A 26,397-nucleotide genomic window follows, 5' to 3' on the forward strand; every position below is an offset into this window, starting at 1 on the left:
TTAAAGGACAAAGGAAACAAAAATAAAATGTCTTTTAAGACTATATCTAAAGAGTCCTGCTTAATCAACATGCTGATGACAGAAAGCAAACATTTAAATACATATTACATGCCAGGCATCGCTCTATGTGCCTGGGGGGTATTAAATAATTTATTCTTCACAACAGCCCTAAGAGTAGGATGAGTAGGCCTTCTATTGTTGCAGTTTTACAGATGAAGAAACTGAGGTATAAAAAGTTAAATAACTTTTCCCCAAGTTCACAATGCTGGTAAGGGAGTCTTGGAATGCAGAAAATGCCCAAATATGGACCCCTGACCTTGAGCTTGTCCATGAGCTTGAGACTTGATGAACAGCTCCACTTGCATGACCCCAAACTCAACTAGTCCCAGCTGAAATGATGTCTCTCCCCACAAGCCCACTGTGTGTTCTTTGTTGCCTCTTTTGCTAGTAGCACAGTCATGCTCCCAGGAACCCAGGTTCAAAAGTCTGTGTACTCTGAGACTTTTGCTTTTCATCTCCCCTTCTGGCCTCTAGATTCTATACCCTAGTCTTCTGGGGTCTATTCCCTGCTTTCCTTTCCCTTAGCCAATATTCCACTTCAGAATTTCATAACCACATAACTATCCTGCTAGTTGGCAACTCACATATATAATCACTCCTACTTCTTCCACTTTATTCACTGGTTAAAGATCTTTAATAACTCCCCATCGTGTACTGTGCTAAGTAAAAACACTCCTGCCTGTTATCTCAACAGCTATTATCAACTGGGCTCAAGGTACCTTCCAGGTTTGCTGCTCACTGCTTCCTTACTTGTTTCCTGCGTCCAATTGGATGGTTCCCCAAACTCATCCTGTTTCCCATTTGTCTCATACTCTTGCCTCTGTCCAGACTTCCCTAATCCTCACCACCACCTACTACAATAAAAGCATGTCCCAAATGCCCTGAACTCTGCACAACCTTTCATGAGAACACCAAACCAATGTGTTCTCTCTCTACTTTGAAACGTCATGATTCTTCTGACCTATATACCGTATCACAGATGTCTGTGTATCTGTCACGGCCTCCTTGGAGACAAGAATTATGTCTTACTCATCTTGGCTTCCAGCAGGAGCCAGTGTGGTGTCCTAACATGGTGAATGTTAAAAATATATTTCAGTTGAATATGATGACATTGAATTGACTATAAATGAAAGTGGGCACCAAGCTTGCCCTATGAAAGAGTTCTACTCAATCTTCCCTGCTGGGTTTATAAAAACTGATTAAAGTTCATAGTAAATATGGAAACAACATACACTTTCCCATGATAAAAATCAAGACAAACTCGGGGCCAAATAGTGAAGTTGGTGCCTTTAAAACCAAAGCATTTTCATAGAAATGAAAACTTGGGATGTCAGTTGGATATGTATTAATCAGTGAGGGAGCAGTTGGAAGGTTTAAGGTTGACCTTTTCAGTGGACTATACCTGGGCATGAGAATAATGATGTGAATCTGTGCTTGTTGACATGAGATATTCATAACAGTGTTAAGTGATCAAAGCAGATTAGATAGCAGGGAGTTTATTTGCATTTTTAAAAACATGTGATGTGTGTCTAAAGAAAAAAGAAGAGCCAGGGAAAATATACATCAAATGTTAATACCAGTTATCTCTGAGTGGTGAAATTAAGGATAATTTATGTGTTGTTCTAAATACTTTTCCTGAATTTTTGCCCTAAGCAAAAATAGAAAAATATTCAACTTTCATCGGAAATATAGTGGTCATGGGTAGCCTAACTACATGCTGAGGTGTGTGAGAGGACATTGTGCTATTCCGAGGGGTACACCAAGCTCTATAATTGTAGTTGAATTAGTAAGAACAGCTAAAATGTTTGCTGTTGTTTTATGCCAGGCACTCTGCCAAGAATTTACATACATTAATTTTTTCATTTACTTGTCATAACAGCCCTTTTCTGCTTTATTTTTCTTTACAGCATATGTCACTTTCTGATATTAAACACTTTATGTATTTATCTCCTTCTTTGTATGCTCCTCTCACTAGAACATAAGCTACCAGAGGGCATGAATGTTGGTTAAATTTGGTCACTGCTCTATGCCTAGTACCTACTGCAGTGCCTGGCATCTTAGTAATTGATTAATATTTGTTGTCTGAATGAACCACCTATCTTAGTCCATTTTGTGCTGCTATATAACAGAATATCTGAAACTGGGTAATTTATAATTGAATTATAATAAAGAAATTATATAATTTATATATATAAAAATTATATATTTATATAATTATATAATTATAAAGAATTACAGTTATATAATTCTTTATAATTAAAAGAAATTTATTATTAATTATTAATTAAAATTATTCGCATTCAGCTCTTGGTTCTGGAGGCTGGGAAGCCCAAAATTGAGGGCTCACATCTGGGGAGGGCTTTCTTGCTGCATCATCCCATGTCAGAAGGCAGAAAGGCCAAAGAGTTCACAAGAGACAGCAAAAGGGGGCCAAACTCACTTTCATACTAAACTTGTTCTCACAATGACAAACTCACTCCCAAGATAATGACATTACTCCATTCATGAGGCCAGAGCCCTCATGAAGTAATCACTTCTTAAAGGTCTTACCTTTCAACACTGTTGTACTGGGGATTAAGTTTTTAATACAACCTTTAGAGAACACATTCAAACCATAGAAAGTATTATTCCTATTTTACAATGATGACTCTAAGAGACGCTAAACAGTTTGTCTAAAGACGCATAGATATGAATGAGCAGAGCCGTGTCTCAGCCCAGATCTTCAAGTGGTTCTGGTTCTGAACTGCTCTCTCTCATTAATTACACCAAATCCTTGAATGAAAATGTCCTCCTCCTCCCACCTGTAGTCAACCCATGGGAGATGGTGAAATGTGACATGTGCATTTGCAAGAATGGTTTTCTTTTGAGTATTAAGTTAGCACGATCTTCACATAATAAATGAAGTTCTATCATCCACAAAGGTTACCATAACAGGCACAATAGTTTTCAGATCAAAAGCAGGAGGGGGAGGGCCCAGAAATCTAATCAAGTATTCACTAAATAAAAAAGAAAACTATAGTCTGGGAAATAGTCCTCAGACATCTTTTTTTAGGGAATTGTGAATGTAAGAAGTCAGACTGAATAGACAGACCGCGGCAAAATATCAGGATTTCTCAGGGAAGCCCAGTGCTGATGCAGGAAGAAAGTACTCCGACCAGCAATACCAACTATCTGGGCCACACGGCTGGCCGTGCAGTTCAACAATGTTGGCCATTCACACCATCCACGTGCCTTGCCTTGATCACCAAACAATCTTTTTGACTATCACAGGCTTCCCTCGTGAAGATACATCTGTTCTCTTGAGAATGTGGAGTTTGACAGGTAGGCAGCCTCAAGCAGTCTGTGCAGCCCAGCCCCAAATGTGGGTGCCTGCAGGGCCTGGAGCTCAGGGTCCTAGAGAATCCGCTGACTAGCAGATATGCATTCCCCAGCCCCCTTAGCAATTTGATCTCTCACTATAAATTAAGCAAATGGCATTCTGAATTATTAATTAGTCTTTTGTGAGCTTGATTAATGTGACTGAGTACCATGGATCTGACAACCGTTAAAAGCTCTCCCAAGTCCAGTTTTGGACTCTTCAGTGGGAAAACCATCCCTGAATTGTCATGATAATTTACCTCTTCTCATCCCTCTACCTCCCCACATGAGTGCACACACGTATACATATAGATACACACAAACATGTTCACACATATGAAATATATACACACACTCACATGCACACATAGATACACACATATGAGGCCTGTTTGGCCAGACAGTCTCCCTAGATTATGTCATTATCTCATCTTCTCTGTAACTGTCAAATCACACAGTTAAAAAGATATGAAACATTCAAATGTGCTTGTATTTTTCTCCACTCTTGGTGGTTGCCAACGTTTCATAGTGGACAAACAGACTCAATTCAGCCCAAAGTCAGCCCGGGTAAAATAGCAGGGTTTTTTTCCCCCCTAGTTTGGCTCTAGGCTGGTCCTAATAGCAACCAATTAGCAGCAGCTGCTCCTCTTGAAAGCAGGAAGTGAGCAGGGCCACAGGGATCCTGGACAGAGCTGAGAATGAGACAAAGAATGCCTGTTCTTCTCTCCCACCCATACAGCCCTTTCAGCACTTTTCTGCAGAAGCGGAAAATGGCAAAAGGCCAGGCCAGGAGGCCTTTATAAAACCCCCCATTTGATATTGAAAAACATGATACCCAAACACTGGAAAAGCAAATTCTTTGACTGCCATTGCCTCTGCTCCTCATGACTATAACTTCTTTCCAACTCACTCAGAATATAACAGAAAGGTTTTACTTGGCCTTCAAGGCCATTGTGAACCAGTCCCCAGCTACTCTCGGACTGTATCCACTACCATTCTCTCCCCCTTGTTCCACTGCAGCCCCACTGGGATCCTCACTCTTCCTCTAATGCACCCGCATCCTGCTTCCTCAAGACCTCCTTCCTTTCTATTCCTCCTGCATGGGATGCTCCTCCCTCACACACATCCACAGGGCTTGCTCCCTCACTTCATTTAGCTCTTTAGCCAAATATCATCTTATCAGAGATACTTTCCTACCATACTTAAAATATACAGCACCCCCTACCTGCTATTACTTTTTAAAAATTTTTTATTTTACTTTATTTTATTATAAAGGCAGGGTCTCACTATGTTGCCCACACAGTTCTCAAACTCCTGGCCTCAAGTGACCCTCCCACCTCAGCCTCCCAAAGTGCTGGAATTACAGGTGTCAGCCACTGTGCCCAGCTGGTACTTCTTATTATTCTTTATTCTCTTCTCTGATGTATTTTTCTTCCTAGTTCTTATTCCCCACTGACATACAATACCTGTATTTATTGTCTGTCTTCCTCCACTAGAATGCAGGCTCCTTGAGAGCAGGGATTTTGTTTGATTTAATGACTGCCATTTCCTTAAGGCCTAAATGGTGCCCAACCCATGGTGAACACAACTACAGATGTGCTGAATGATTGGTGCTTCTCCTTCACCACTTTTTCTTTTTCTTAATTATTTTAACCCCTTCCCCCTAAGTTATAAAATCTTAAAGTAGCATGTTGACTCTAGACAGGTATCATTTCTCCTTGAAATCCTTCAAAGAATAAAGTTCTTCATGGTATTGGGGCAACCCAAAATGAAGTCCAGTTAGGTTGAAAAAGAATTTCTAATCATTGGCTACTTCTACAGAAAACCACAAAAGGGGAGATGCTAAGGGGATTCTAAAACCATCCTCGGAGGTAATGACCAAATTCATCTTGGGAAGAGGAATGTGCTTTGGTTGGGAGAATTGCTTTAATGGGCCTTTTAGTTCTGCAGAGAGAAGCCTAACACTTGGGAAGGATAGCAGAGACACAGATAAGGGGTGCAAAATTTTGCTGTCATAAAATTATGAAAGATGTCTATACTGGTAAGAGAGGTGTTTTTAATGTTTGGTGTTTTCTCATTTCATTGCCTGCTCTGAAAAACCAAAGCTTGAGCAGAGGCTAAAACTTACAGAATAATATAAAATGGAGTAGTCTGTTCAATATGCAGGAAAACGGGGTGAAGAAAAGTTCAGAAGGGGCTCCTTACAATGCTGGATGTTTTCCATCCAGCTTCATGTTTATGTATGAAGTTTTGTGTATGAAAACTTGCCCTCAGTCACCCCAAGTCTTAAACAAAAGCCATGTTAACCACTAACGATGGCAGCCTTGTGTTAGCACTGCCTTAAGGAATCAAAGAGCACCATGTCCATGTTTTGGGATGATGCAGACCAAATGGGCCTAGGGGAACATTAAGAAGTAATGATGAGATGGCTAGGGGTGAGGAGGAGCATTTGGAAGCAGGAGGTCAGAGGTGTTAACCAGGAAAATGTAATTGCCTACAGGAATTCTTGGAAATTTGGGATAGGAAACAGAATGTCTTGCAGTCAACATCACATCAGTATTTAAATAGTAAAAGAAAAGGGACCCTGAAAGAATGGAGGACTTGTAGGCTTTGGGGTCACCCTAGGTCACATATTCAGACTTGAATCTTAGAGGTTTTCTAGTTTTCAAACATTATTTAACCATGGAAGGCATTTTATCAAATAAATTATAATATGGAATCCAATGTGTAATATAGATAAAAATTGAGCTAGTGTGATGAAATGAGATAGGGGTTTGAATGTATGCCCACTTGGCCTTCCTGTTGGATCCCACATTGACCTTCAGGCACCTCCATGGAATTCCAGTCCTCCAGAAACACAGTTTAAACACCATCTATCTAGAACCTAAAGCAGGAATCCACTCTGATATTCCAGACAGTTGATCATTCTGCCTGAGTGCTCATAACCCACTAAGCAACATGCCCCTTAGCCAGCTGTCACTGATGGGTGTTCTTCCTTCTCTTCAACTGAATTCCTCAACTTCTACCCATTGGTGGGACGTCTACCCACTGCTCTTAGTAGAAAAATCAAACTAAGCTTAATTCCTTCCATGTAACGGCTCTTCAAATCTTTGAAGACCTCTTATATCCTTCCCTAAGGTGTTTTTGTTCCAAGCCAAACAGTCCTCATTCTCTTAACTATTCTCAAACTATTATAAAGCTCATATGTTACTTGGGGATCTGAAATTACTGATATTAATAGTAAAAACAAGTTCAGCATAGAAAGACAGTTCACTTAGGACAAAAACAGGGGCACATGAAAGAGAGGCACACTTCAAGGGTAGTAAAGGAAAATGAGATGCATTATCTCCTGCTCTAAAAACAGCCCAGGATATATGTTCCCTCACGAGCACTGTGACGGGTGGAAATCAACTCCAACTTCACTCAGTTCAGGGATGTGCCTGGACTCACACCCTAGCCCTAGAAGTCACCAAATCAGGGACCTAAAGAGGATGGCTATTGGCAGCAGAGGCATTCAGCTCTTCCTAGTAGTATTCTTGAACCACCCCTTAGCAGCTGGGCTCAGGAATTCAAGCCAAGAAGTACTTAGCGTGAGTTAATTTCACCTGATGTTAATTGGCAATTTGCATGCCTAGAGAGCCACTGAGGCTTGGACAATGACACAGAATCCTTTTTTTTTTTTTTGAAACAGGGTCTCATTCTGATACCCAGGCTGGATTCCAGTGGCACGAACATGGGACTACAGGTGAGTGCTACTACACCTGGCTAATTTTTTTGTATTTTTAGTAGAGACAGGGTTCACCCCATTGCCCAGGCTGGTCTCAAACTCCTGGGCTCAAGCAATCAGCCTGCCTCAGCCTCCCAAAGTGCAAGGATTATAGGTGTGAGCCACTGTGCCCAGCCCATGGAATCTATTAATTGGCAATAAGTGACATTCTATATTATGGATCCATCAGTTGTTTCAGAGCAGGATATATCTGCCTGTTAGCACTGTTTAGTAAAAATCATTGGATTGATGTTGCACCTGGTTTTGGTAGAGCCTGCAGGAGTGAGGAAGGTGATTTTCAAAGGTTACGCCTATCACATAGCTAGAAAGTGTCTGTGACCAGCTCACCTTCTATGAGAGACCATCACCACCACAGACAAAAGTTGAGCTTCCTGGCATCAAGCTGCAACACACATACACTGCTGGTAGTTAGAGGCCTGGAGACAATGTGCACACTGTGCAGCCCAGTAGTGGGAGGCCAAAGAGGCCTGCGCCTGAGATCTCAGGACCCCTTTCCATGCCTATCCTTCTTCTGTGTGGCTGTACTGTCTCCTCTGCCTGTAATAAAGCTGTTCCACCAATGTAAACTGTTTTGAGTCCTATGTAAACTGTGTGGGTTCTTTCAGCAACTCAACACTTGCGATGATTAATGGGTAATGAGCACAGTGAGGATGAGAAGGGACTTCAGATACAGCCCTCAGAGGCCTTAAGGATGCTTCTGATGGGAGAGTGTTGTGTTTGGACTTTAAGCACACATCTTAGTGTGTGTGATGAAGTACAATACTTTAATTCTGTTGGACTTTGAGGAAGTACCTCCAGAAAAACAACAGGAACATGTTCTGGTTTGCTCCAGTAGAAAAATATTTCCGACTTTAACAAAGAATATGTACATCTAATGTTGCCAGGTGTGTATGCAAACAGAAATGACCCCAGTGTTAATCCTCATTTCCGCCCCCCCAACAAACTCCTTTATTTTGACCCCATATCTTCTAGAAGCAGAATTGTGTTTCATGTATGATAAAGTATTTTCTCCACAAACAATGTTATAGACTCTTTTGAACTCTCAAACAACCATGTGAAAATAGTGCTGGGCATACATGAATTAAGGTCACATTGCTATTGAAATAAAAATCAAAGTAACCCCATGTCTTCCAAGAGTTATGACAGCACCAACAACAAAACAGAAGCTTAGGAAGGAAGTCAGTTCCAGGGGGGGAAGAGAAAGTGTATATATGCATGCAAGTGTGTGCACACACATAATTCTCACACACCACATATATGTGGGGAAATGATCTATGTAAGGAATGAAGCAAAATATAATCATTCTAATCTTAGGTCAGAATTTGAGCTGTATCTAAATCTGCACTCTGCCACCTGCCAGCTGTGACTGTGAACAAGGTAAATTACTTAACTACTCTGAGACTAGTTTCCTCAGCTATAAAATGGCAACAATTTTTATTCCGCAAGGTTTTGATGAGGACTAAAAGAAAGAATTCATGTGCTGTACCTGTTATTAAATTAATAAACATCATTGACAGATTTCCAGGGGAGCAATTTTGACCAAAATTTGCTGACTTCCTTCCCTCCCTCTGAGGCTCTGTGTTATATGAAGAGGAAGGAAAGAAGGAAGGGAAATGAAAATCAGAGAAGGGCCAAGGAAGAAAAACATTGCTTGACAATTCTCTAATAGAATGTGGAAATTGTATTAATTTAGTTCTACTTGTCTGTACTAGAATAATGCCCAAGGACCAACCAAGAAATCTCCTATCACTCGGCAGACAGAGGCTGTTGACACATGGATCTCCTGACCCCAGAGCCCTACCTTCCACCGTCCCCTTGCCACAGAGTCAGAGACAGGAGGGTCACTCACTGGGGAGTGGAGGGCTGGACTTAGAGGATTTCTGGAGTCCTTTGTCATATCATATAAACTACAAAATGCTGTGCCATTCCACATGCTCATTTAACCTGGTGTTTATAATTATCCTGAGAAAAGACATAACTATAGGATCTGAATTGCCCAAAGCGATTATCTATTAGGGGTTCAATCAAGATTCAAACCCGGTTCTTTCCATTATGGTGGTTTTCTCCTTTATTCCAGAGCTGCTTCCAACCTGATGGCAGATGCTGCTGGCACTTGGTCCCCTTCACCCCCGGCTAGCGAGGGTGCATGCGCAGTTGCATTAGACAGTTTTCGACATACCTTCTCAGGTGTCTGTGTTTCTCATTTACTCTTGATGAGGGCTTTCTCAGGACCAGGAAATGCAGCTTGGAAAGTTGGGGGATGGGAATGACTCCAGGCCACCTTCAACAATAGGGGTTGGACAGGAGTTGAGTGTCAGCTTCTGGCATGTTCTGTGTGGTTTCCAGAGGGTCCTCTGGCACAGGAGAGCCCAGCTGCCCACAGTGGTAATAACCCACTCATAACACATGTCCTTTAATGACTTTACCCACTTCCTCAAATGTTCTTCCTGGAATCACCTCCTAGGTAAACAACAGGCACTGAGCCTTGCAGTTGGTCTACTTTTGGAGAAAGCCAAACTGAGACAAATTCTAAAATTCACTTGGTTACACATTCACACCAAAACAACAACAACAACAACCAGTAATAATGAGCATGGCTGGCTGAGCAGTCAGAACCTGAGGATAACATTTTCAAGGATTGAGAAAGTGAAACTAACATTCTCCACAAAGCAGCAAGTTACTTCTCCAGTTTCACCAAGACTCCATCTTGCCAGCAACTGCTGGAACTGCAATCAGGGCGGTAATGGCCTCCAAGGGCTCTAGTAAGGCAGTTACAGATCCAGTTCAGATTTTCTAGCTATTAAACAAGAGATTTTAGAATATATTCAGAAAGGAGGATATTATTTCTCAATTCAAGAAAATATCTGGGCGGGACACAGTGGCTCACACCTGTAATCCCAGCACTTTGGGAGGCCGAGACGGGCAGATCAACTGAGGTTAGGAGTTCAAGACCATCCTGGCCAACATGGCAAAACCCCGTCTCTACTGAAAAAGAAAATATAAAAATTGGCCAGTTGTAGTGGTGCATGCCTGTAGTCCCAGCTACTCAGGAGGCTGAGGCACGAGAATCGCTTGAACCTGGGAGGCGGAGGTTGCAGTGAGGCGAAATCATGCCACTGTACTCCAGCCTGGGTGACAGCGTGAGGCTCCACCTCAAAAAAAAAGAAAAAAGAAAACATCTGAATTCAAGTTTTGAAGTATTTTTTAAAAACTACAAGTATGATCAACACATTTACATTATAGAAGACAAGCACAATCATCTTGACATACATTCTAGATGTATCCACTTTGCACACATATTTTAGAAAGATTTTGAGGGATTCAACATAATATCTTAAAATGACCACTTAATTTTAGTAAAAATAGATTCCCAGCTTCTGTTAATTGACTATAACTATGGTCTGAGAGTGATTAGATTTTAAAGTGTGTGTGTGTGTGTGTGTGTGTAAAATTCTCACAGGAAAATCAATAGTAGTGCACTGCACTGAAGAGTAATGAGTTTTACTCTGCAGTTTGTCCTGCTCCAGAGATGCCAGGCCAGTAAGTTACATGGAGTAAGTTCACATAACACGACTGGCTTTATAGGCTCTAACCATTTATTTAACAAAATGGAAATTTCTAATATATAGCACTTTTCTACATTTAAAATTTTAGGGAGGAGAGACTCATGTTCTACAGTATACATTATTACAAAAGAGTTCATTATAAATTTAAATCAGCTGAAACAATTCCTTTAATGATTAGGATTCATCATCCTTTAGTGCAGCGAGGTGACATTTTGTGGAAAGCATCCATGGCTCTTCGTCAGAGATGTCTTACCAGCACAACCTTCCTTCACTCTGACCTGTCCATCAGAGGATTTCCTTTACCAGTAAAACAGATGGAAGTCCATTTTTCTCTTTTGGTTCCCAACTCAAGTGTAGATCTTTTAATTTAGGAAAGAACTCAAACTTATATAAACTAAAGAGTGGAGGTTGTTGTTTTCATTCTGTTTACTCACACACTGCTCTGTAAAGTCAAGGTTTTCTTGTTGATTTTGCTCACGTGCTGATTGCTACGCATGCAGCCATCATTAGTGCAAATGTGTGGGAGACTTTTTGAATAATGTATAGCACCCAAGGGAATGAACAGCAGACCCCCCCAAAATTTAAATCGCTGCTCTTGCAAATTCTGAAAGCCAAGGATCACTTGTGCCTTACAGAATCCGGGGGCTCTATCCCCAGGTGCAAAGTACATTTTCCAGGTTTCTCCAGGGCAAAGGCAGGGTGGACACCCTCATTAAACCTGTGCCTGACGATGAAGAGCAACTGCTCGCTCTCTGCGTTGATGAAGATAAGTCTCTGGTTGTTGTAGTCCAGCAGGATGCCCACTCTGGCTGGACGCTCAGTCACGTGAACATCACTCACAATACCACTGTAGAAAAATGTGTATCTGAAATGAAAGCGAATGGGAAACATAAAACTCTGGAAATCTCAAGGAATTTGAAAAGGAAAGTCACTTGGGAATAACCAATTCTTCAGTTATTAACTCCACTTCACAATAAGGAGTTGCAATAATGCTGTCCCAAATACTTTCACTAGATTTCTTCTAGATGCTAAAATGCAGAGCTTATCCCAACAGATGAGCATGTTTAATAATTTTGCTCCTCCTACATTAGGAGGCAGTCCCAGAATAGCCAACATATGCCTCCCTTATGATTTTTCTCCACATTCTAATTCTCTCCCAGCTGCCCACATGTTTTAACTACCGCATTCATGGCGTGTCATTCTTTTGAATAAAACTCCTTTGAGGCTGCCATGTATTTTTAAAAGTACCGTAAGCTTGCCTTCCATACAATGTATTAATTTTACAGTTTTAAAATTTTATAGGTAACTTACATAAAGGCCTTTATGAAGTTTAAGGAATATTTCATTATTTTGCCAACTTCATCCTTTGTTTCCACTCCCCCTTCCCCAAACCAACTCTCCTTTTCATTTTCTCAAGGTTTTCTGCAGCCTTGCCACCAGCGGGATTGCCTTTGATTCCTCTCTTTAATTCAGACAAATTCAACTCAACAACTATTCCTTGTGCATATCCATGTATCCAGCACTTTACTAGGCACTCTGGGGCATGTGAAGGACATGAAGTGCTGTCCTTGCCCTCTGGGATCCCATACTGTATGGAGCAGGAAGGAAAAACTGCCCACATTTGAAACTCGGACCACGGCTGGGAATGCCTCTCAGGGTGTAGATCTTCAAGTGTTTACGAGACACATTTAATGAAGCTGTTTTGGTTGTGAAGGGAAAGGTTCAAGGCCAGGCTGGAAAGGACAAACTGCTGACCAGAAAAGCTAAATTGCTCTATGTAAAAAAGTAACACAAGTTTGGGGTTTTCTCCTAGTAGTCTTAGAAACTGAGAATGGGGCCCTGAAAGTAGGGGAAGGAGTGGAATGAGAGATGGAAGAAGAGAGATGAGGGAAAGGTCTATGGATGTGTAGGCTGGAGGGGTGGGAGCACAGCAACACCAGGGCAGTTTGGACCTAAGAATCTGGGTAAGCGACGGGTCTGGCAGGGAGGGCTGAGGATCTTCAAGACTTGCAACAACTGTCTTAAGCCTCAGAAGCTCAAGTGCAAGTATTTAGGGGATGGCAAGTTGTCAACTTCATTGCAGAAAGAAGCTCACGTGGAAGGGCAGAGGTTCACAGTGGTGGGGAGATAAGTGACACTTTTGAGTTGATAAAGGACCTTTTCACTGCCTTGCTAATGAGAGAGATGCCAGAATACTATGATGTTCTGGAACCTGCAAGACAGACTAAACATTTCAGGTAGCAATGATGGGGACTGGCAGTGTGAGCTGGGCTCTTACAGAAGGCTTTGGGAGCACAGGGCTCACACTCAGCCAGAAAGGACAGGCAGGACTTGAATAGGTGAAAAAGAAGGAGAAAAATCCACACAGTAAGGGCAGCAGCAGTGATGGTAAGGTGGCTGAAGAAGTCCGTATGTGGCAGAGAACATCACCATTGGCCTGTTGGGTCTGGACAGGACATGGGGGTGACTTTTAGGATGTTATGTGGATAAGTAAGTCAGGGGCCAGGCTCTAGACTTGCCCTGTCTAATATAGTAGCCACTAGACATGTGTGGCCACTTCCATTAAAATTAAAGTTAATGGTGGAGAATGGGATAGAGATACTCAGATGTGGAGATAGTGTGGTGGCTTCTCCTTGACGATGAGATAGGAAGGTGCCAGCAGCCAAGAAGGAAAGGGTGACAGACAAGACCAGGAGGGCCATTTGAATAGGGCCTCATATTTCACAGAGGGCTTTATAAATTTGAATTTTTGACATTTCTTTCAGATATGGGCATATATAAAGTCATTGCCTTTGTCATTGCAATTGTGTCTGTTAAAAGAATTACTATGTGAAATGTAAGTCCTTAGAGTAAATTTTAATAACCCTGTTAACTGGCATTTCTTTATTTTTTATAATAGTATTTTGAGAGTTCCCAATTAGTAGAAGAGTCTTGGGTCTCTTTCAACTTCCAAGAGGCCCTAGTCCTGAGAGACAAGGGTGAAGGAGTTCTAGACGGTCTCACTCCAGTGGTTCCTAGTACATATTTGTGCAATGAATAAATGGATGGTTGGTGAACAGTCCGACAGCAGAGAAGAACCAAAGGGCAAGTGCAAACCAAAGAGTTGGGAATAAGGAGGCATTAAGGTTGGAGAAAATGGGAGCTGTAGTGATCATTAGTATGTACAGGTTGTTAGCAAATTAACTATTTCTAGATTGGAAAATACCTGCATTTTTTATGTTTTGTGCAGCTTATATGAATCTATGTATTCTTACATTTGAATAAACATGAGACATATCACACTTTTCATATATATTTTATCAACATTGCATAGCTGAGAAAATTGCTACATATTAAATTAAAATAAAATATCCTAGTTTTTAAATTTTATTGATCCATAAGTAACATTGACATGTTTATTTAAATGTAAGAATGAATGCATAATACTAATTGTTGAATAAACGATATAAAATAATGACATCATTTATTATATATTAAAACATGCTCTTCTTATCTTTATCAGTAGACTATTAGCTTCATGAAGGTAAAACTCTTGGTCTGGGCTGAGTGTGGTGGCTCAGGCCTGTAATCCCAGCACTTTGGGAGGCCAAGGCAGGCAGATACCTTGAGGTCAGGAGTTAGAGACAGACTGGGTAACATGGTGAAAATCTGTTTCTACTAAAAATACAAAAGTTAGCTGGGGGTGGTGCCACGTGCCTATAGCTTTAGCTACTTAGAGGGGTTGATGTGGGAGGATTGCTTGAGCCCAGGAGATCAAGGCTGCATGGAGCCATGTTTGTACCACTGTATATACTGTCACACACACAGAAAAGAAACTCTTGATCTGTTTGGTACTCTGGTGTATCCCTAGTGCCTAAAAGATAACCTGGCACAGGACAGGTACTCAATAAACATTTGTCGAATGAAAAAAAAAAAATTAAAGTTAAACAAAATTTAAAATTCAGTTTTTCAGTCCTACCAGCCACACTTCTAGTGTTTAATAGCCACGTGTGGCACCATTTTTCTATTATTGCAGAAGGTCCTATTGCATAATGCTGGTCTGGAGGGTTCTGAATGCCTAAATGTGTCATTTCTCCTCCCCTGTTTGGAAGGTCCCCGGTCCCTACAGGCCCAGCGTTGGTCATTCCTTGAGCCAATCCCTACCTGGGAGGCCAAGTGGGGAAAGGTATTCCCTGAATCCTTGTCTCCACCAGTTCTGCAGGACACAGAACCTGACCGGCCCTGCTTCTGTCTCCATTTCTGGCCGAGCACACATTCCACTAACCTCAACTCTGGCCTGAAGCCAAGCCTGCCTGCGTGGGGCCTGACTCTCTGCCTGGCTGGCTTTGAACAGAGACCTGGCTGGTCTCTTCAAAAAATGATCCTCCAGAAGCCTGGCTCTAAACACTTGCACGATCTTGGAACTGCCTCCCCTCCTCCTGGTGGACTGAGGACCCTTACTCCCTTGAGTCCCACCTCTGGCCCTCACTCAGCCCAGACCCCTTTGGACTCTGGTGGTAACTCCCCTCAGGACTCCTTGCCCCAGACTGGCCACATTCTTCCTGGCTGCCCCTCTTCACTGTGTCCTGCAGGTGGTCCCACCCAAGTTCTGAAACCACTGTAGATGTTTGTAGATTTTTGAGCAGAAAAGGCAGGGACATGACGAAAATGATGTTTTAGAAATATTTCCCAGTTGCGAGTGGGTAGAGACTAGAAGTGAGGGTGCAGGCTGGGTGGCTGCTGCTGAAACTACAGAGGAGGTGCGGAAGCCTTGAGCTAGCATGGCAAGTTTAGGAATGGACAGGAAGGAAACCAGCAGACTCTCCTGAGATGATCTTCACGCCTCCTTCCCAATTGTGACATCTGAAAACCTAGATTCTGTGAGTAGAATCAAGAGTGATGTAGGTTGATTTAAAATCATTAAACCAGAAAAAGTAGAAGACAGGAGGGGCTGCCACAGGAGCGTTCTCAGAGTCCCAGAGGCCAGGGTGCCCCATGTGAAGCCCTCGAAGGATGACATGAGGGCCCTGAGACCCTACCTGTCAGTGCTGAGACCACACAAAGGGACACACTCTTTCTCCCAGAATCTATGGCACCCACTCCAAGCCTGAAAGAGCCAAAGGCCAAAGCTGTAGGTTGAACTGGTCAACAAAATACATAATTTTGTCTTCTAGAGCCTAGGAATTTGTTATTGGAGGTTAGCCCTTGGTGTGGGTTTTTTAAAGATTTGAGTACAGACATTTTCATGAAATTAATATGTAGTTTCAGCTCTGAATCTACTAACTGTAAACTGAGTTTGAGTGATTTCAAACTCTGGGTAGGGGCTGGGTCCTTATGCATTGCACAGCACTGAATATCAATTAATCATAATTGCTCTGACTTGACGAAACGTGACTTTAAGTAGTGCTTGGAGATGGTGTCCTTATGAACCATCTCAGAGAATCAAACTGTCAAGTAGGATGCAGGGAGAAATGTGCAGCCAGAGATATGCAAAATCCCAATCTGTGGGCCTTTTCTGGGAACTTGCAAGCATTGAAGGCTTCTTTTTAAAGGATTACATTTGAATAATGCCTCATATTTGTATGATACTTTACCGTTCCTAAGCTCTTCCCTATACCTGATTTCATGTGATCCTCACAGCCCCACAAGGTAGCAAGCCAGGCATTACTGTCCCCTGCTGAGCTAGATGATTTAAGATATGCTCAAAGGGTTAACCCACTTATGGCAAACAGCCAACAGGAGGCTAATTGAGGATGGAGCCAGACCTCAAACTGGATTCCTGGCTCCTAGTCCAGTGTTCTTTCTATTAAACCATACTGTGAGCATATTCAGATCATAATATACCTGCCTGATCGCTCTGAGACTAACACAGGCTAACGGCTTTTTCACATCAACCAACCAAACAATACAGGTAATATAGAACAGAGATTGGCAAACTTTTTCTGTAAAGGGACAGATGTAAATATCCTAGGATTTGACAGACATCTGTCACCTCTGCCATTGTAGTGTAATACAATACATAAACAAAAGAGCATGACTGTGTTTCTGCAAATTTATTTACACAGACAGGCAGCGGGTTCTATGTGGCCTATGGGCTATAGTTTGCCAACCCCCGATATCGACCAATGTGGAGGGAGGTGTTGGAGATCCACTTCTTCCTCACTCCTGTTGATTCCTTCTCTGTGGAGGGACTCCTTTTAGCATTACCCTTGTGGTCTCTCTCCATCCTGTGGTGAGTTCAGAAGGAAAAACTGTGATGCAAAACCCAGCTGCCCCTCCCTCTTCCCTATCTCTTACCCACTAGCTACCAGGGAGACATACATCCTTCTCTGCTTCTCCAGGCACCAACTCTGCCCTGCAGAGCAAGGAAGCTGACCTGGCCCAGGCTCTGGTTGGGTAAGTCTGCCTCATAATAGGGTTTAATATAAGAAACCCTCTTCAGGTATGATTCACACACTCTAAAATCAGCTTCCTCAGTAATCAGAGTCAGAGTTTCATCTCCATATACTTGACTCTTGTTTTCTCTCTTAGTTGGCTCAGAAGTTGAGCATGGAAGTGGGTGCTATTTATCAGGTCCCTCAGAGAGCCCTGCCTGGACACCCAAGCATAATATTTTGATGAAGAGGGGAGGGGAAGGGCTCGCTTACCTCTGTGGCTCAGAGCAGTGCATGTACCATGAGGTCTCCCCTTGTCCTAGGGCACCTGCCTGCACAGCCGAGCTGGAGCAGATGCCGAGTCGATATGCTGGGCAGTCTGTGACTGTGGTTTCCCAGTAATGCTGGCCACAGGAAGGCAGCTCCTCACCCAGCACTGACGGGATTCTGTGGGTGAAGTCAATCAGAGTATGCTCAGTGCAGGAATCGCCGGCCTGTATCTCATAAGCATAAACATTCACAAACTCACACAGTTTAGGCAGGATTCTGCCCTTGGAAACTGCTGGAATTTAACTAAAGATACTCTGTTCATTGTATCCCTAACCTTAGCCAGATCACCACAGAACTCTCCAAACTCTCAACAGGCATTTGACATATTGCCAGTCACATATATACAACATGCATGTTGTACACTGCAACTCTTAAAAGAGCTGGGAATCAGGAAATAACTAGAATAATGGTAGGACAAAAAGAAATGCTGCAGTCTCTGCCTTTAAGGTGACTTCTCTTCATAAATACAAGGGAAGCAGGTAGGAAACATAATTTGCATAGTTTTCTTCCAAAACTTGCAAAAAAAGAAATCTCCAAAACTTTAACCGTGAGTTCTATGCCTCCTGACCTTACTGGACACAGCCACCAAATGAGGTGCAGCTCTTAAATGACAAGGTAGCTAGTGCTGGCCAGTGCCAAGTGTGGAATTAACTGAGTATAATTAGCGGTCAACAGTCTGCAAGATTCTGGCCTCTTTGAACTGTAGTAGGTGCCCTTAAGAGGTTGGTTGAAGGTTTCTTTTTGTCTCACCTTAGCTATTTTTATAAGCACCTTAGTGAAATGAACCAAAAGCACTTTCAACTGCTGATGGGTGACCTTGTTTGCAAGAATTGCTCAATTTTGCTTGGAAATGGCTGAGACAGCAAGGAAGCATTTTTATTTTAAGCAGTGTTAATATTCAGTCAGCACTCTCTCCCTCTCCCCTTTAACAGATGAGAAAATGATTAATGCAAGGGAATGTATTTCACTTTTCATGTCTTTACTCAACCTCATTTCAGAGAGGTGGCTACTGACAAGCCCTCACTCTGGAGCAAGGCGCAGCTGTCTGATATTTATGACCTGATTTTCAGGTTAATAATAAATAAAATTCTATAAAACACATTACAGTTATCATCAGTTATTATCTGTGAACTCTTACCCTCCTCCAGTCTATTTATTTTCTTTTTGATGTTTTGAGGAATCCAAAAGACAGAAAAGCTCAATCTATTTCTTCAATCTATTTTTTCCCTGAATTCACTCATTTGTATATTTTTAGCACCTGCAATGTTCCAGGCCCCATGCTAGATTGGAGGGATTCAAAGATGCACAAGACAGGGCTGCTGCTTGAAGATGATGATGAGTAAGTGGCTGACAAATGACCCCACAAGTTATCTGTTCTTTTACACAGGTAAGATCAAAGGGTGCCAGGGTCCAGAGAAGCCTTGGCCAGAACTAGGAGCAGGTAACACCTGAGCTTGGCCACAGACAGGCAAGTAGCAATGTGACGGGGAAACAGTGAAAGTCACTGCTGGCTGGCTCAGTGCCTTCCTGGGAGCACCTGCCGGCCACCGACACCAGGGCACAGCAGCACCATCAGCAGCCTGTGTTTCCCGTGTGTTACGGTTTTCAAGAGTTTCACATACCTTCTCCCATTTTGCCACTTTGTTCTGCAAAATAACCCCCAGAGCTTGCAGGCAAATTGCAGGGCAGTTTCCTCCACCCTATTCTCCGCCTTTGCCTCTTCTTTTCTTTGATGCTTCCTTTTGCGGGAGCTACTACGGAAGCAAGATTCTGTGGCCAGAAACTAGGAACTCAATAAACTGTCCTTCTCTTCTATGCCTTTTTTTTTTGAGACAGAGTCTCACTCCCAGGCTGGAGTGCAATGGCACAATCTCAGCTCACTGCAACCTCCACCTCCAAGGTTCAAGTGATTCTCCTGCCTCAGCCTCCCGAGTAGCTGAGATTACAGGCGTGCACCACCACACCCGGCTAATTTTTGTATTTTTAGTAGAGATGGAGTTTCACCATGTTGGCCAGGCTGGTCTCAAACTCCTGAACTCAAATGATCTGCCTGCCTTGGCCTCCCAAAGTGCTGGGATTACAGGAGTGAGCCACTGTGCCCAGCCTCTTCTATGCCTTTTCAAGAGGGTTGATAAAATATCTGGTTTGCTATAGAAAAATAATAAAAGAATTACTGGACCCTTTTTTTCCCCCACTGAACCAGAGATCATACCTTAAAATAGCCAATGTTTTAACCAAACCATCTGTGCTTATATTTCCAATAAAAATATTGACACTTGCTCCAAGTGATGAACTATCGCTCGGTAGGGAACCACAGCCGAACAGTGTGGATGTGCACACATTGATATTTGGGACCACATCCCGACATGTTCACCGCACCATGAATATGCTCAGCGGAGGCCTCCCTGAGGCGACACACCCTAAGATCCTACTGCTGGGCCATCAGCCCACTTGTGCTTTCTTCTTCTACTTACTCCGTCAGCCGTCTCCTCTCACCAAAGCTGATCACTGTCCCACTTGAGGAAATGTGTAGAGCAGGATGAGCTGTTTCTCTCAACAAGAGAAATCTGGTTCCTATTGCAGGTGAGAAAATAGTATTAAAACATTGCCACAAGGACCAGTGCTGTCCCTAGGCTAAGCCCCACATTTCAGACCCTAGACTCTTTCCCCTGACGTCAAAATCCCCCACGAAGTGTCTTCAGATCCACAGCTGAAAATTTCACTCATGATAAGGCCTTCGTGGATGCCGGTGGCTGGTTACCTCTACGTGGTGCCATAGGCACGTCCTCACGGTGTACCCTCTATTAGTGCTCATCTGCTGTGCAGTGTGCTCCTTGCACCAGCAGCATCTACATCACCTGGAAACTAGTTACAAATTCAGACTCTCGGACCCCACCGCAGCCCTCCTGACTTCAAATCTGTATTTTAACAAGATCCTCAGGAAATCTGTGTGCATATTAAAATTGGGGGATACAGTCCGGGTGAGGTGGCTCACGCCTGTAATCCCAGCACTTTGGGAGGCCAAGGTGGGCAGATCACAAGGTCAGGAGTTCGAGACCAGCCTGGCCAACATGGTGAAACCCCGTCTCTACTAAAAATACAAAAAATTAGCCAGGCATGGTGGTGCGCACCTGTAATCCCAGCTACTCAGGAGGCTGAGGCAGGAGAATAGCTTGAACCCAAGAGGCAGAGATTGCAGTGAGCCGAGATCGTGCCATTGCACTCCAGCCTGGGCAACAGAGCAAGACTCCATTTGAGAAAAAATAAATGGGGGATGCACCAGTATAACCTAAAGGAGAGACTCTAACAATGGAAGGACAGGCACCATATTGGGACTGTGGGGAGAACTCTGCTGGGAAGACAGCCCTCGCATCTTCTCTTCATAAACATCAGGCTGGCCCTGACTATCTCACAAATGAGGCAAAAGCACAAGATGTTGCTGGGTAAGCCAATCGCTTGTTGCACCCACTCAACCTTGTGCCAGCTCTGTGTCTAGGATAAGATAATAAAATGGTCCTCTTTCCATTCCTCACTTCCTTTCACAAAAATTGCAGAGACAAACGTTTTTTGTTGGCATCATCTAGGTATTTTCCCAAAAATGTCATTGAATAGTTTTATCACTTCCTTGAATTACTCTTTTGGTCATTCGTTCAACAAACATTAACTATCACAAATTACGTGCCAGGCATCAAGAATAAACAGAACAAGGCTGGTAACTTGTTCACAGAGTTCAAAGAATATCCCCAACCTACCACACATACACACACCATATCCACAAATTATAACACATTGTGAGTCCGATAAAAATCATCTGGAGAGGCCAGGCATGGTGGCTCACACCTGTAATCCCAGCACTTTGGGAGGCTGAGGCGGGCAGATCACCTCAGGTCAGGACTTTGAGACCAGCCTGGCCAACATGGCAAAAACCCATCTCTACTAAAACAATCCAAAAATTAGCCAGCCATGGTGGACGTGCCTGTAATTCCAGCTACTTGAGAGGCTGAGGCATGAGAATCACTTGAACCTAGGAGGCAGAGGTTGCAGTGAGCCAAGATCATGCCACTTCACTCTAGCCTAGGCGACAGAGTGAGACTCTGTCTCAAAAAAAAAATCATCTAGAGAGATTTCTAAAAACATAAATGTTTGAGCCCATCTCCAGATCAATTAAATCAGGATCTTCAGGAGTGGAGGCAGGGAAACAGTATTTTTTAAGCACCCTGGCTGATTGCTAATAGGTAGCCAAGGTTGAGAACCTGTAAAGCAGAAAAACAAAAGAAATATCTTGACCTTTGACCAACCTTGGGTCCTCATGACAAAAACCTACCACTGACAGTAGGTTGGGAGTTTATAAAGTTGCCCTCTAGGACATCTTCTCTGAGGGGTGGAAGGGAAGAAATAGCTTGGAAATAGCTCACTGTGTGCAAAGGAGAAAGTACCTCTGGTGGAGATGAGAGCAGCTTCACTCTGTTCACTTGTCCCAAATGCATTGATGGCCCTCACATAGAAAAAGTAGTTATCATTGGGTTGGAGGTTAACTTTCAGCTGGAGTCCTTTGATTCCAGAGAAAGATCTAAATACAAGAGGAAAATAATAATTTTAAACATAATGCCACGTGCTAAATGATTCCTATTTCAATTTGGTAGTGAATGAACATCTTTTATTAGCAACAAATAACTTATTTTCTTCCCCTTTTATGACCACTGGATTAGCAAGCCAGGTCCTACAAAATGGCCATTGTCCACTAAGATTACTTTATCAAATAATTTCTATTATGGGCCTTCCAGAATGCTCTTTGCAACAGAACCAGACACTTTAAAAAATTCAGAAAACAGACTACTCTTGTGGTTAGTGAATCTCCAAGAATATATCATTTTCTTTATCAATTTTTGGCCAGAGGGCACTTTTGGATTACGATGATATTAAACCAATCTACGATGATTTTGTACATGATCATCATGCTAAAGCCACCAAAGTTAATAGAAACCAAAGATCTTTAAAGAAGATGAAATCTTTTAAAGCAAACTCGATCTTGGCAAGAAAAGAGAATTCTAATTGCAAAAAAAAAAAAAAAATTCTCAAAGTTGCTGTTCCTAAATTGCCTATTTAAATTAAAAGAAAAATGCTGATAGTGGTGTCTAATTGGCAGTGGGCTTGGCAAGTACACTGTTAACAGCCCCACCACTTAATACAAATGGACTTGCTGGATTTGAAGACGGAGCTCTCTGAATCTGCCAACAAGCTAGAATAGTTTTGTGCTTCTTTCCTATTCTCTTTAATCTGTTTGATATCATAGCCTAGAGCATGAATTAAGAAAAAAAAAAAAGCAAGCAGGGCTCTTTCTTTAAACTTCCATTTGGAGAGTCCTTAGAGTTACAAGTTAGATTCCTTGCTAATGAAAGTTCCTAACCTGGGTGCTGGAGAGCCAGAGTCCTGCTCCCAGGAGATATAATTGTCAATGAATACAATAGTACAATAGCCTTCATGTTCATTCTCAGAAGGGTAGGGTTTTTTGTTTGTCTTTGTTTTTTTTGTTATTAATGAATATACCACAAAAGCATCAGAATCCAAGAGTGGTCACTGTTCATCCACAGATGAATTTTTTTCCAGGTTATTTCTACTTTTGCTGACTTATTTCACTTCCTAATACCTGTCTTAGAGAATAACATGGAGAACCAGAAAAACGAAAAAATGTTCTTGGCCCAGAAAACAAACAAATTTCAAACTTCTTAAAAGCAAAACATTTGTACAGAATAACCACCCCACCCTGACCCCATGTCTAAAAGGACAAAACTCATGTTGTGCTCCTCAGAAGGCAGGGGTAAGGGGACACCCTGGACCTGCTTGTGTAACTGCTGTTTAGTGCCCATGTCTGGAAAAGGTCAGTGCAAACTCCTTGAATCATATTGGTTGTTATTTTAGAACTGATCACCTGACCAGGCCCTCAGGAGAGGACTGTCCTTAGATACACTCAGACTGGATCAATGACATTGAGTCCCACGTCCACTGACAACTAATTAGGCTTCAGTTAATTAATGAAAAACCATGTCCTATGATTGAGAATGTAATTTCTGACTAATATCTAGAATATTATTCTGGGGTAGATGTATTGCTTATCTTATTGGAATTGATGACTGAAGAAATGTTTTAAATGAACATTAATTATAATTAGTAACAAAATTATTGTCTCACTAAGCATAGTCAGCCTGAACTGAATTTCAGACTTCATTTGCTCCCTAAATAAATATGTATTGATCACTTATCATGTGCCCAGGCCCTGTCTCTGCCTGTTATTCTGAGGGCTTGTTGAGGAGGCGGGGGTGGGAAGGGGAAAAGTGACAAGGATTGGTGGCGAAATTTTAGCTTTAGAGACAAAGACAACACACTGGCTTCATTTTATAACAACACAGTTGTTAAATAACAAGGATACTGTTTTGTAGGTAAGTGTTTGCCCTTAAGATGATGAAGTCTGTCAAGGAGAAAATTCCACATATATAGTCAACTGCATGCTCTGTCTCATTGCTCATTTAAAGAATAAAGGTTTACATGGTACTGAAGTCAAAATATGGGATCCGTCCTGCTTTCAGTGCATGAAACAGGTCAGGCAGATTTGACAAATGTGCACAATGTCCTCATTGAATCTGTGGAATAAAAGCAGCAGGCACGCAAACAAAAGTAATACGAAATGTGGTGGTGTTTTATTGTATACAAGTTGCCATCTTACGCTCAAGCGCCAAGAACAAAGCAAAAAAGGTTAGAACAAATGGTTCGTTTTCTTGTCTACTTATTCTGACTCCACTCAGATGTTACCAAAGTCTTCATGTCAGCTGTCCCTGCTTTTTAGCCTAACGAAAACTTCAAAAATTCTGGAATTTGAGATCTAAAGAGTAGCACTCTTCCAGAGATTATGATTTTTTTAATTTTAGAAACAAAAATTTGTCATAATTGTAACTAAGTCCATATGACTTATAACAAGCATCGCATAGTTTGCAGTAGAATTCAAGTTCACAGAATACCCAAACTAAGGGGAGTGATCAGACAGCAAATGAGGCCACAATTGTTGGTACTTAGTTGTTGCTTAGGGATTTTATACCAGTAAATAACATGACTGATGTGACTATGATTGGAAGTCTACAGCCAATAATAAAATTTGAAAGACAATTAGAAATTTGACTCAAATGGTCTCATTTTGGGCCCTAAGCGTGGGATCCTCCCTACAAGTGCCATAGTGCAATGGAAAGAGATGGCTTTATGTGTGGAGGTCCCAGAGACGTGAGGGCAGTGAGCAGCGCAGCACCTAGAGCCTCTGAGCAGCAGCCATGAAGTCGATTGCTGGTGGATGATAAGCTCGAGTGGAGCTGAAACTTATCACAGAGCATTGTGCCCAGCAGGCTTCAGAAGCCTCTCAACCTGCTCATCTCACCCTTGGTAGCTCCACTGCTACAAAGCAGAGAGAAATGACTTAGAGGAGACTCACTGTCTCCTCAGAAGGCCTTGGGCTGCTCTGCGAATGAGAGATGGTCTCTTTCTCTGTTGTTTCAGAGGCAAATGAGTGGAAGTCCCCAGCAGCTGATGCTTGTGAGGACAGCCTCTCTAGCTTGGGCCCTTTTATTCTTGAGTTTTGGCAAGGAGCAACTGGAAAGTTTGCCACGACTAAGGTGCACAATGGGGTCAGAATCATTTTTGGTAGGAACTGAAAAAGATTTTTACGAAGTAAAAAATAATTGGGGTCATAATGGTTAAGGGGGATATTAAAAGCATTCCCATTAAGTCAGAGAGAAACATGAGGTTAAAAACACTGGGAGGTAGGAGGTAAAATTACTACCATTTGCAGATGATGGGACCATTTATCTAGAGAACCCAAGAAAATCAGTTGAAAAACTCTTACATAATAAGAGAATTCAGTAAGATGGCTAGATATAAAACTGATACAAGAAATCAAAAGCCTTTATACACAAATAACAACTAGATAGGAGATAAAATGAAAAATCTTATTTAGAATAGTGACAGACATAAAAATATATAAAGATATAAGATCTATATAAAGAACATTTTTTAAGATGCTACTGAGGGAAACAAAAAAAGACTTGAGTGAAGGGAAAGGCACATCAGTTCTTGGATAGGAAAATGCAACATCATAAAAATTTTAATTCTCCCTAAGTTAATCTATAAATTTAACATGATCTCTAAAAATAACAAATTGTCAGGAGCAGGCTGATGGAGGAGGCTACGCATCCTGATTCTAAAGATCATATCAAATACAAACTAGCAAATAGAAAAAAAAGTCAGGAAGCGGCAACCTAATCTACCAGGAATTCTAAATTATAAAGCTACAATAATAAAACCAGTATGGTCCTGGGGCATAAATAGATGGATCAATATACAGATTATAAAGGTCAGGAATAGACCCAAACATATAGTCTCTTGAGTGTATAATAATGGAAGTATTTCAGATCAGAAGGGAAAATGATGGGTTTTCCTGATGGGACAACTAGATAGCCAAACAAAAAAAAAAAAAAAAAGGAGGATTTCCTACTTCACACAATCTACTGAGATAAATTCCAGATGATAAAATACCTAGTTTTTAAAAATGAAATTACTGTATTGGCTACTACAAAAAAACATGAGTGAATAAACATACACACACACACACACACACACACACACACACACACACACACAGAAAGAGAGAGGGGGGCAGGCGGCAGGGGGGCATTTTAAAATATGCTACCCAAGTTAAAAGCTATTTTCAAAAGAGATTGATAAATCCAACTCAATTATTATAAAAAATATGCACGGTAAAAAATTTTTAAAGATTTGAAACTTATATCTTAATAGGAAAGCTAACTTCCTTAAAAAAAACAGAGCTTCTACAAATCAAAAAGAAAAAATACCACAATCCAAGAGAAAAAAAATTGCTAGGAAATGATCAGTTTATAGAAAAAGA

At 41.8% G+C, this 26,397-nt stretch overlaps 1 protein-coding gene across 1 annotated transcript in view; it reads right to left on the reverse strand.

Annotated features, from left to right (window-relative positions):
* Positions 1 to 10,782: 10,782 nt before the first annotated feature.
* Positions 10,783 to 26,397, reverse strand: part of CMYA5 (cardiomyopathy associated 5) — a 105,593-nt gene continuing 89,978 nt past the window's right edge. The window contains exons 10-13 of the mRNA XM_003822278.6: positions 21,890 to 22,023; positions 19,928 to 20,027; positions 17,397 to 17,570; positions 10,783 to 11,635 (exon numbers count right to left, since the gene is read on the reverse strand). Coding sequence (XP_003822326.2) covers positions 11,389 to 11,635; positions 17,397 to 17,570; positions 19,928 to 20,027; positions 21,890 to 22,023 — 655 coding nt within the window. The 3' untranslated portion in view covers positions 10,783 to 11,388. The remainder of the gene's footprint in view (positions 11,636 to 17,396; positions 17,571 to 19,927; positions 20,028 to 21,889; positions 22,024 to 26,397) is intronic.

Source organism: Pan paniscus, chromosome 4 (assembly GCF_029289425.2).
Source record: "Pan paniscus chromosome 4, NHGRI_mPanPan1-v2.0_pri, whole genome shotgun sequence".
Classification (NCBI taxonomy): domain Eukaryota; kingdom Metazoa; phylum Chordata; class Mammalia; order Primates; family Hominidae; genus Pan; species Pan paniscus.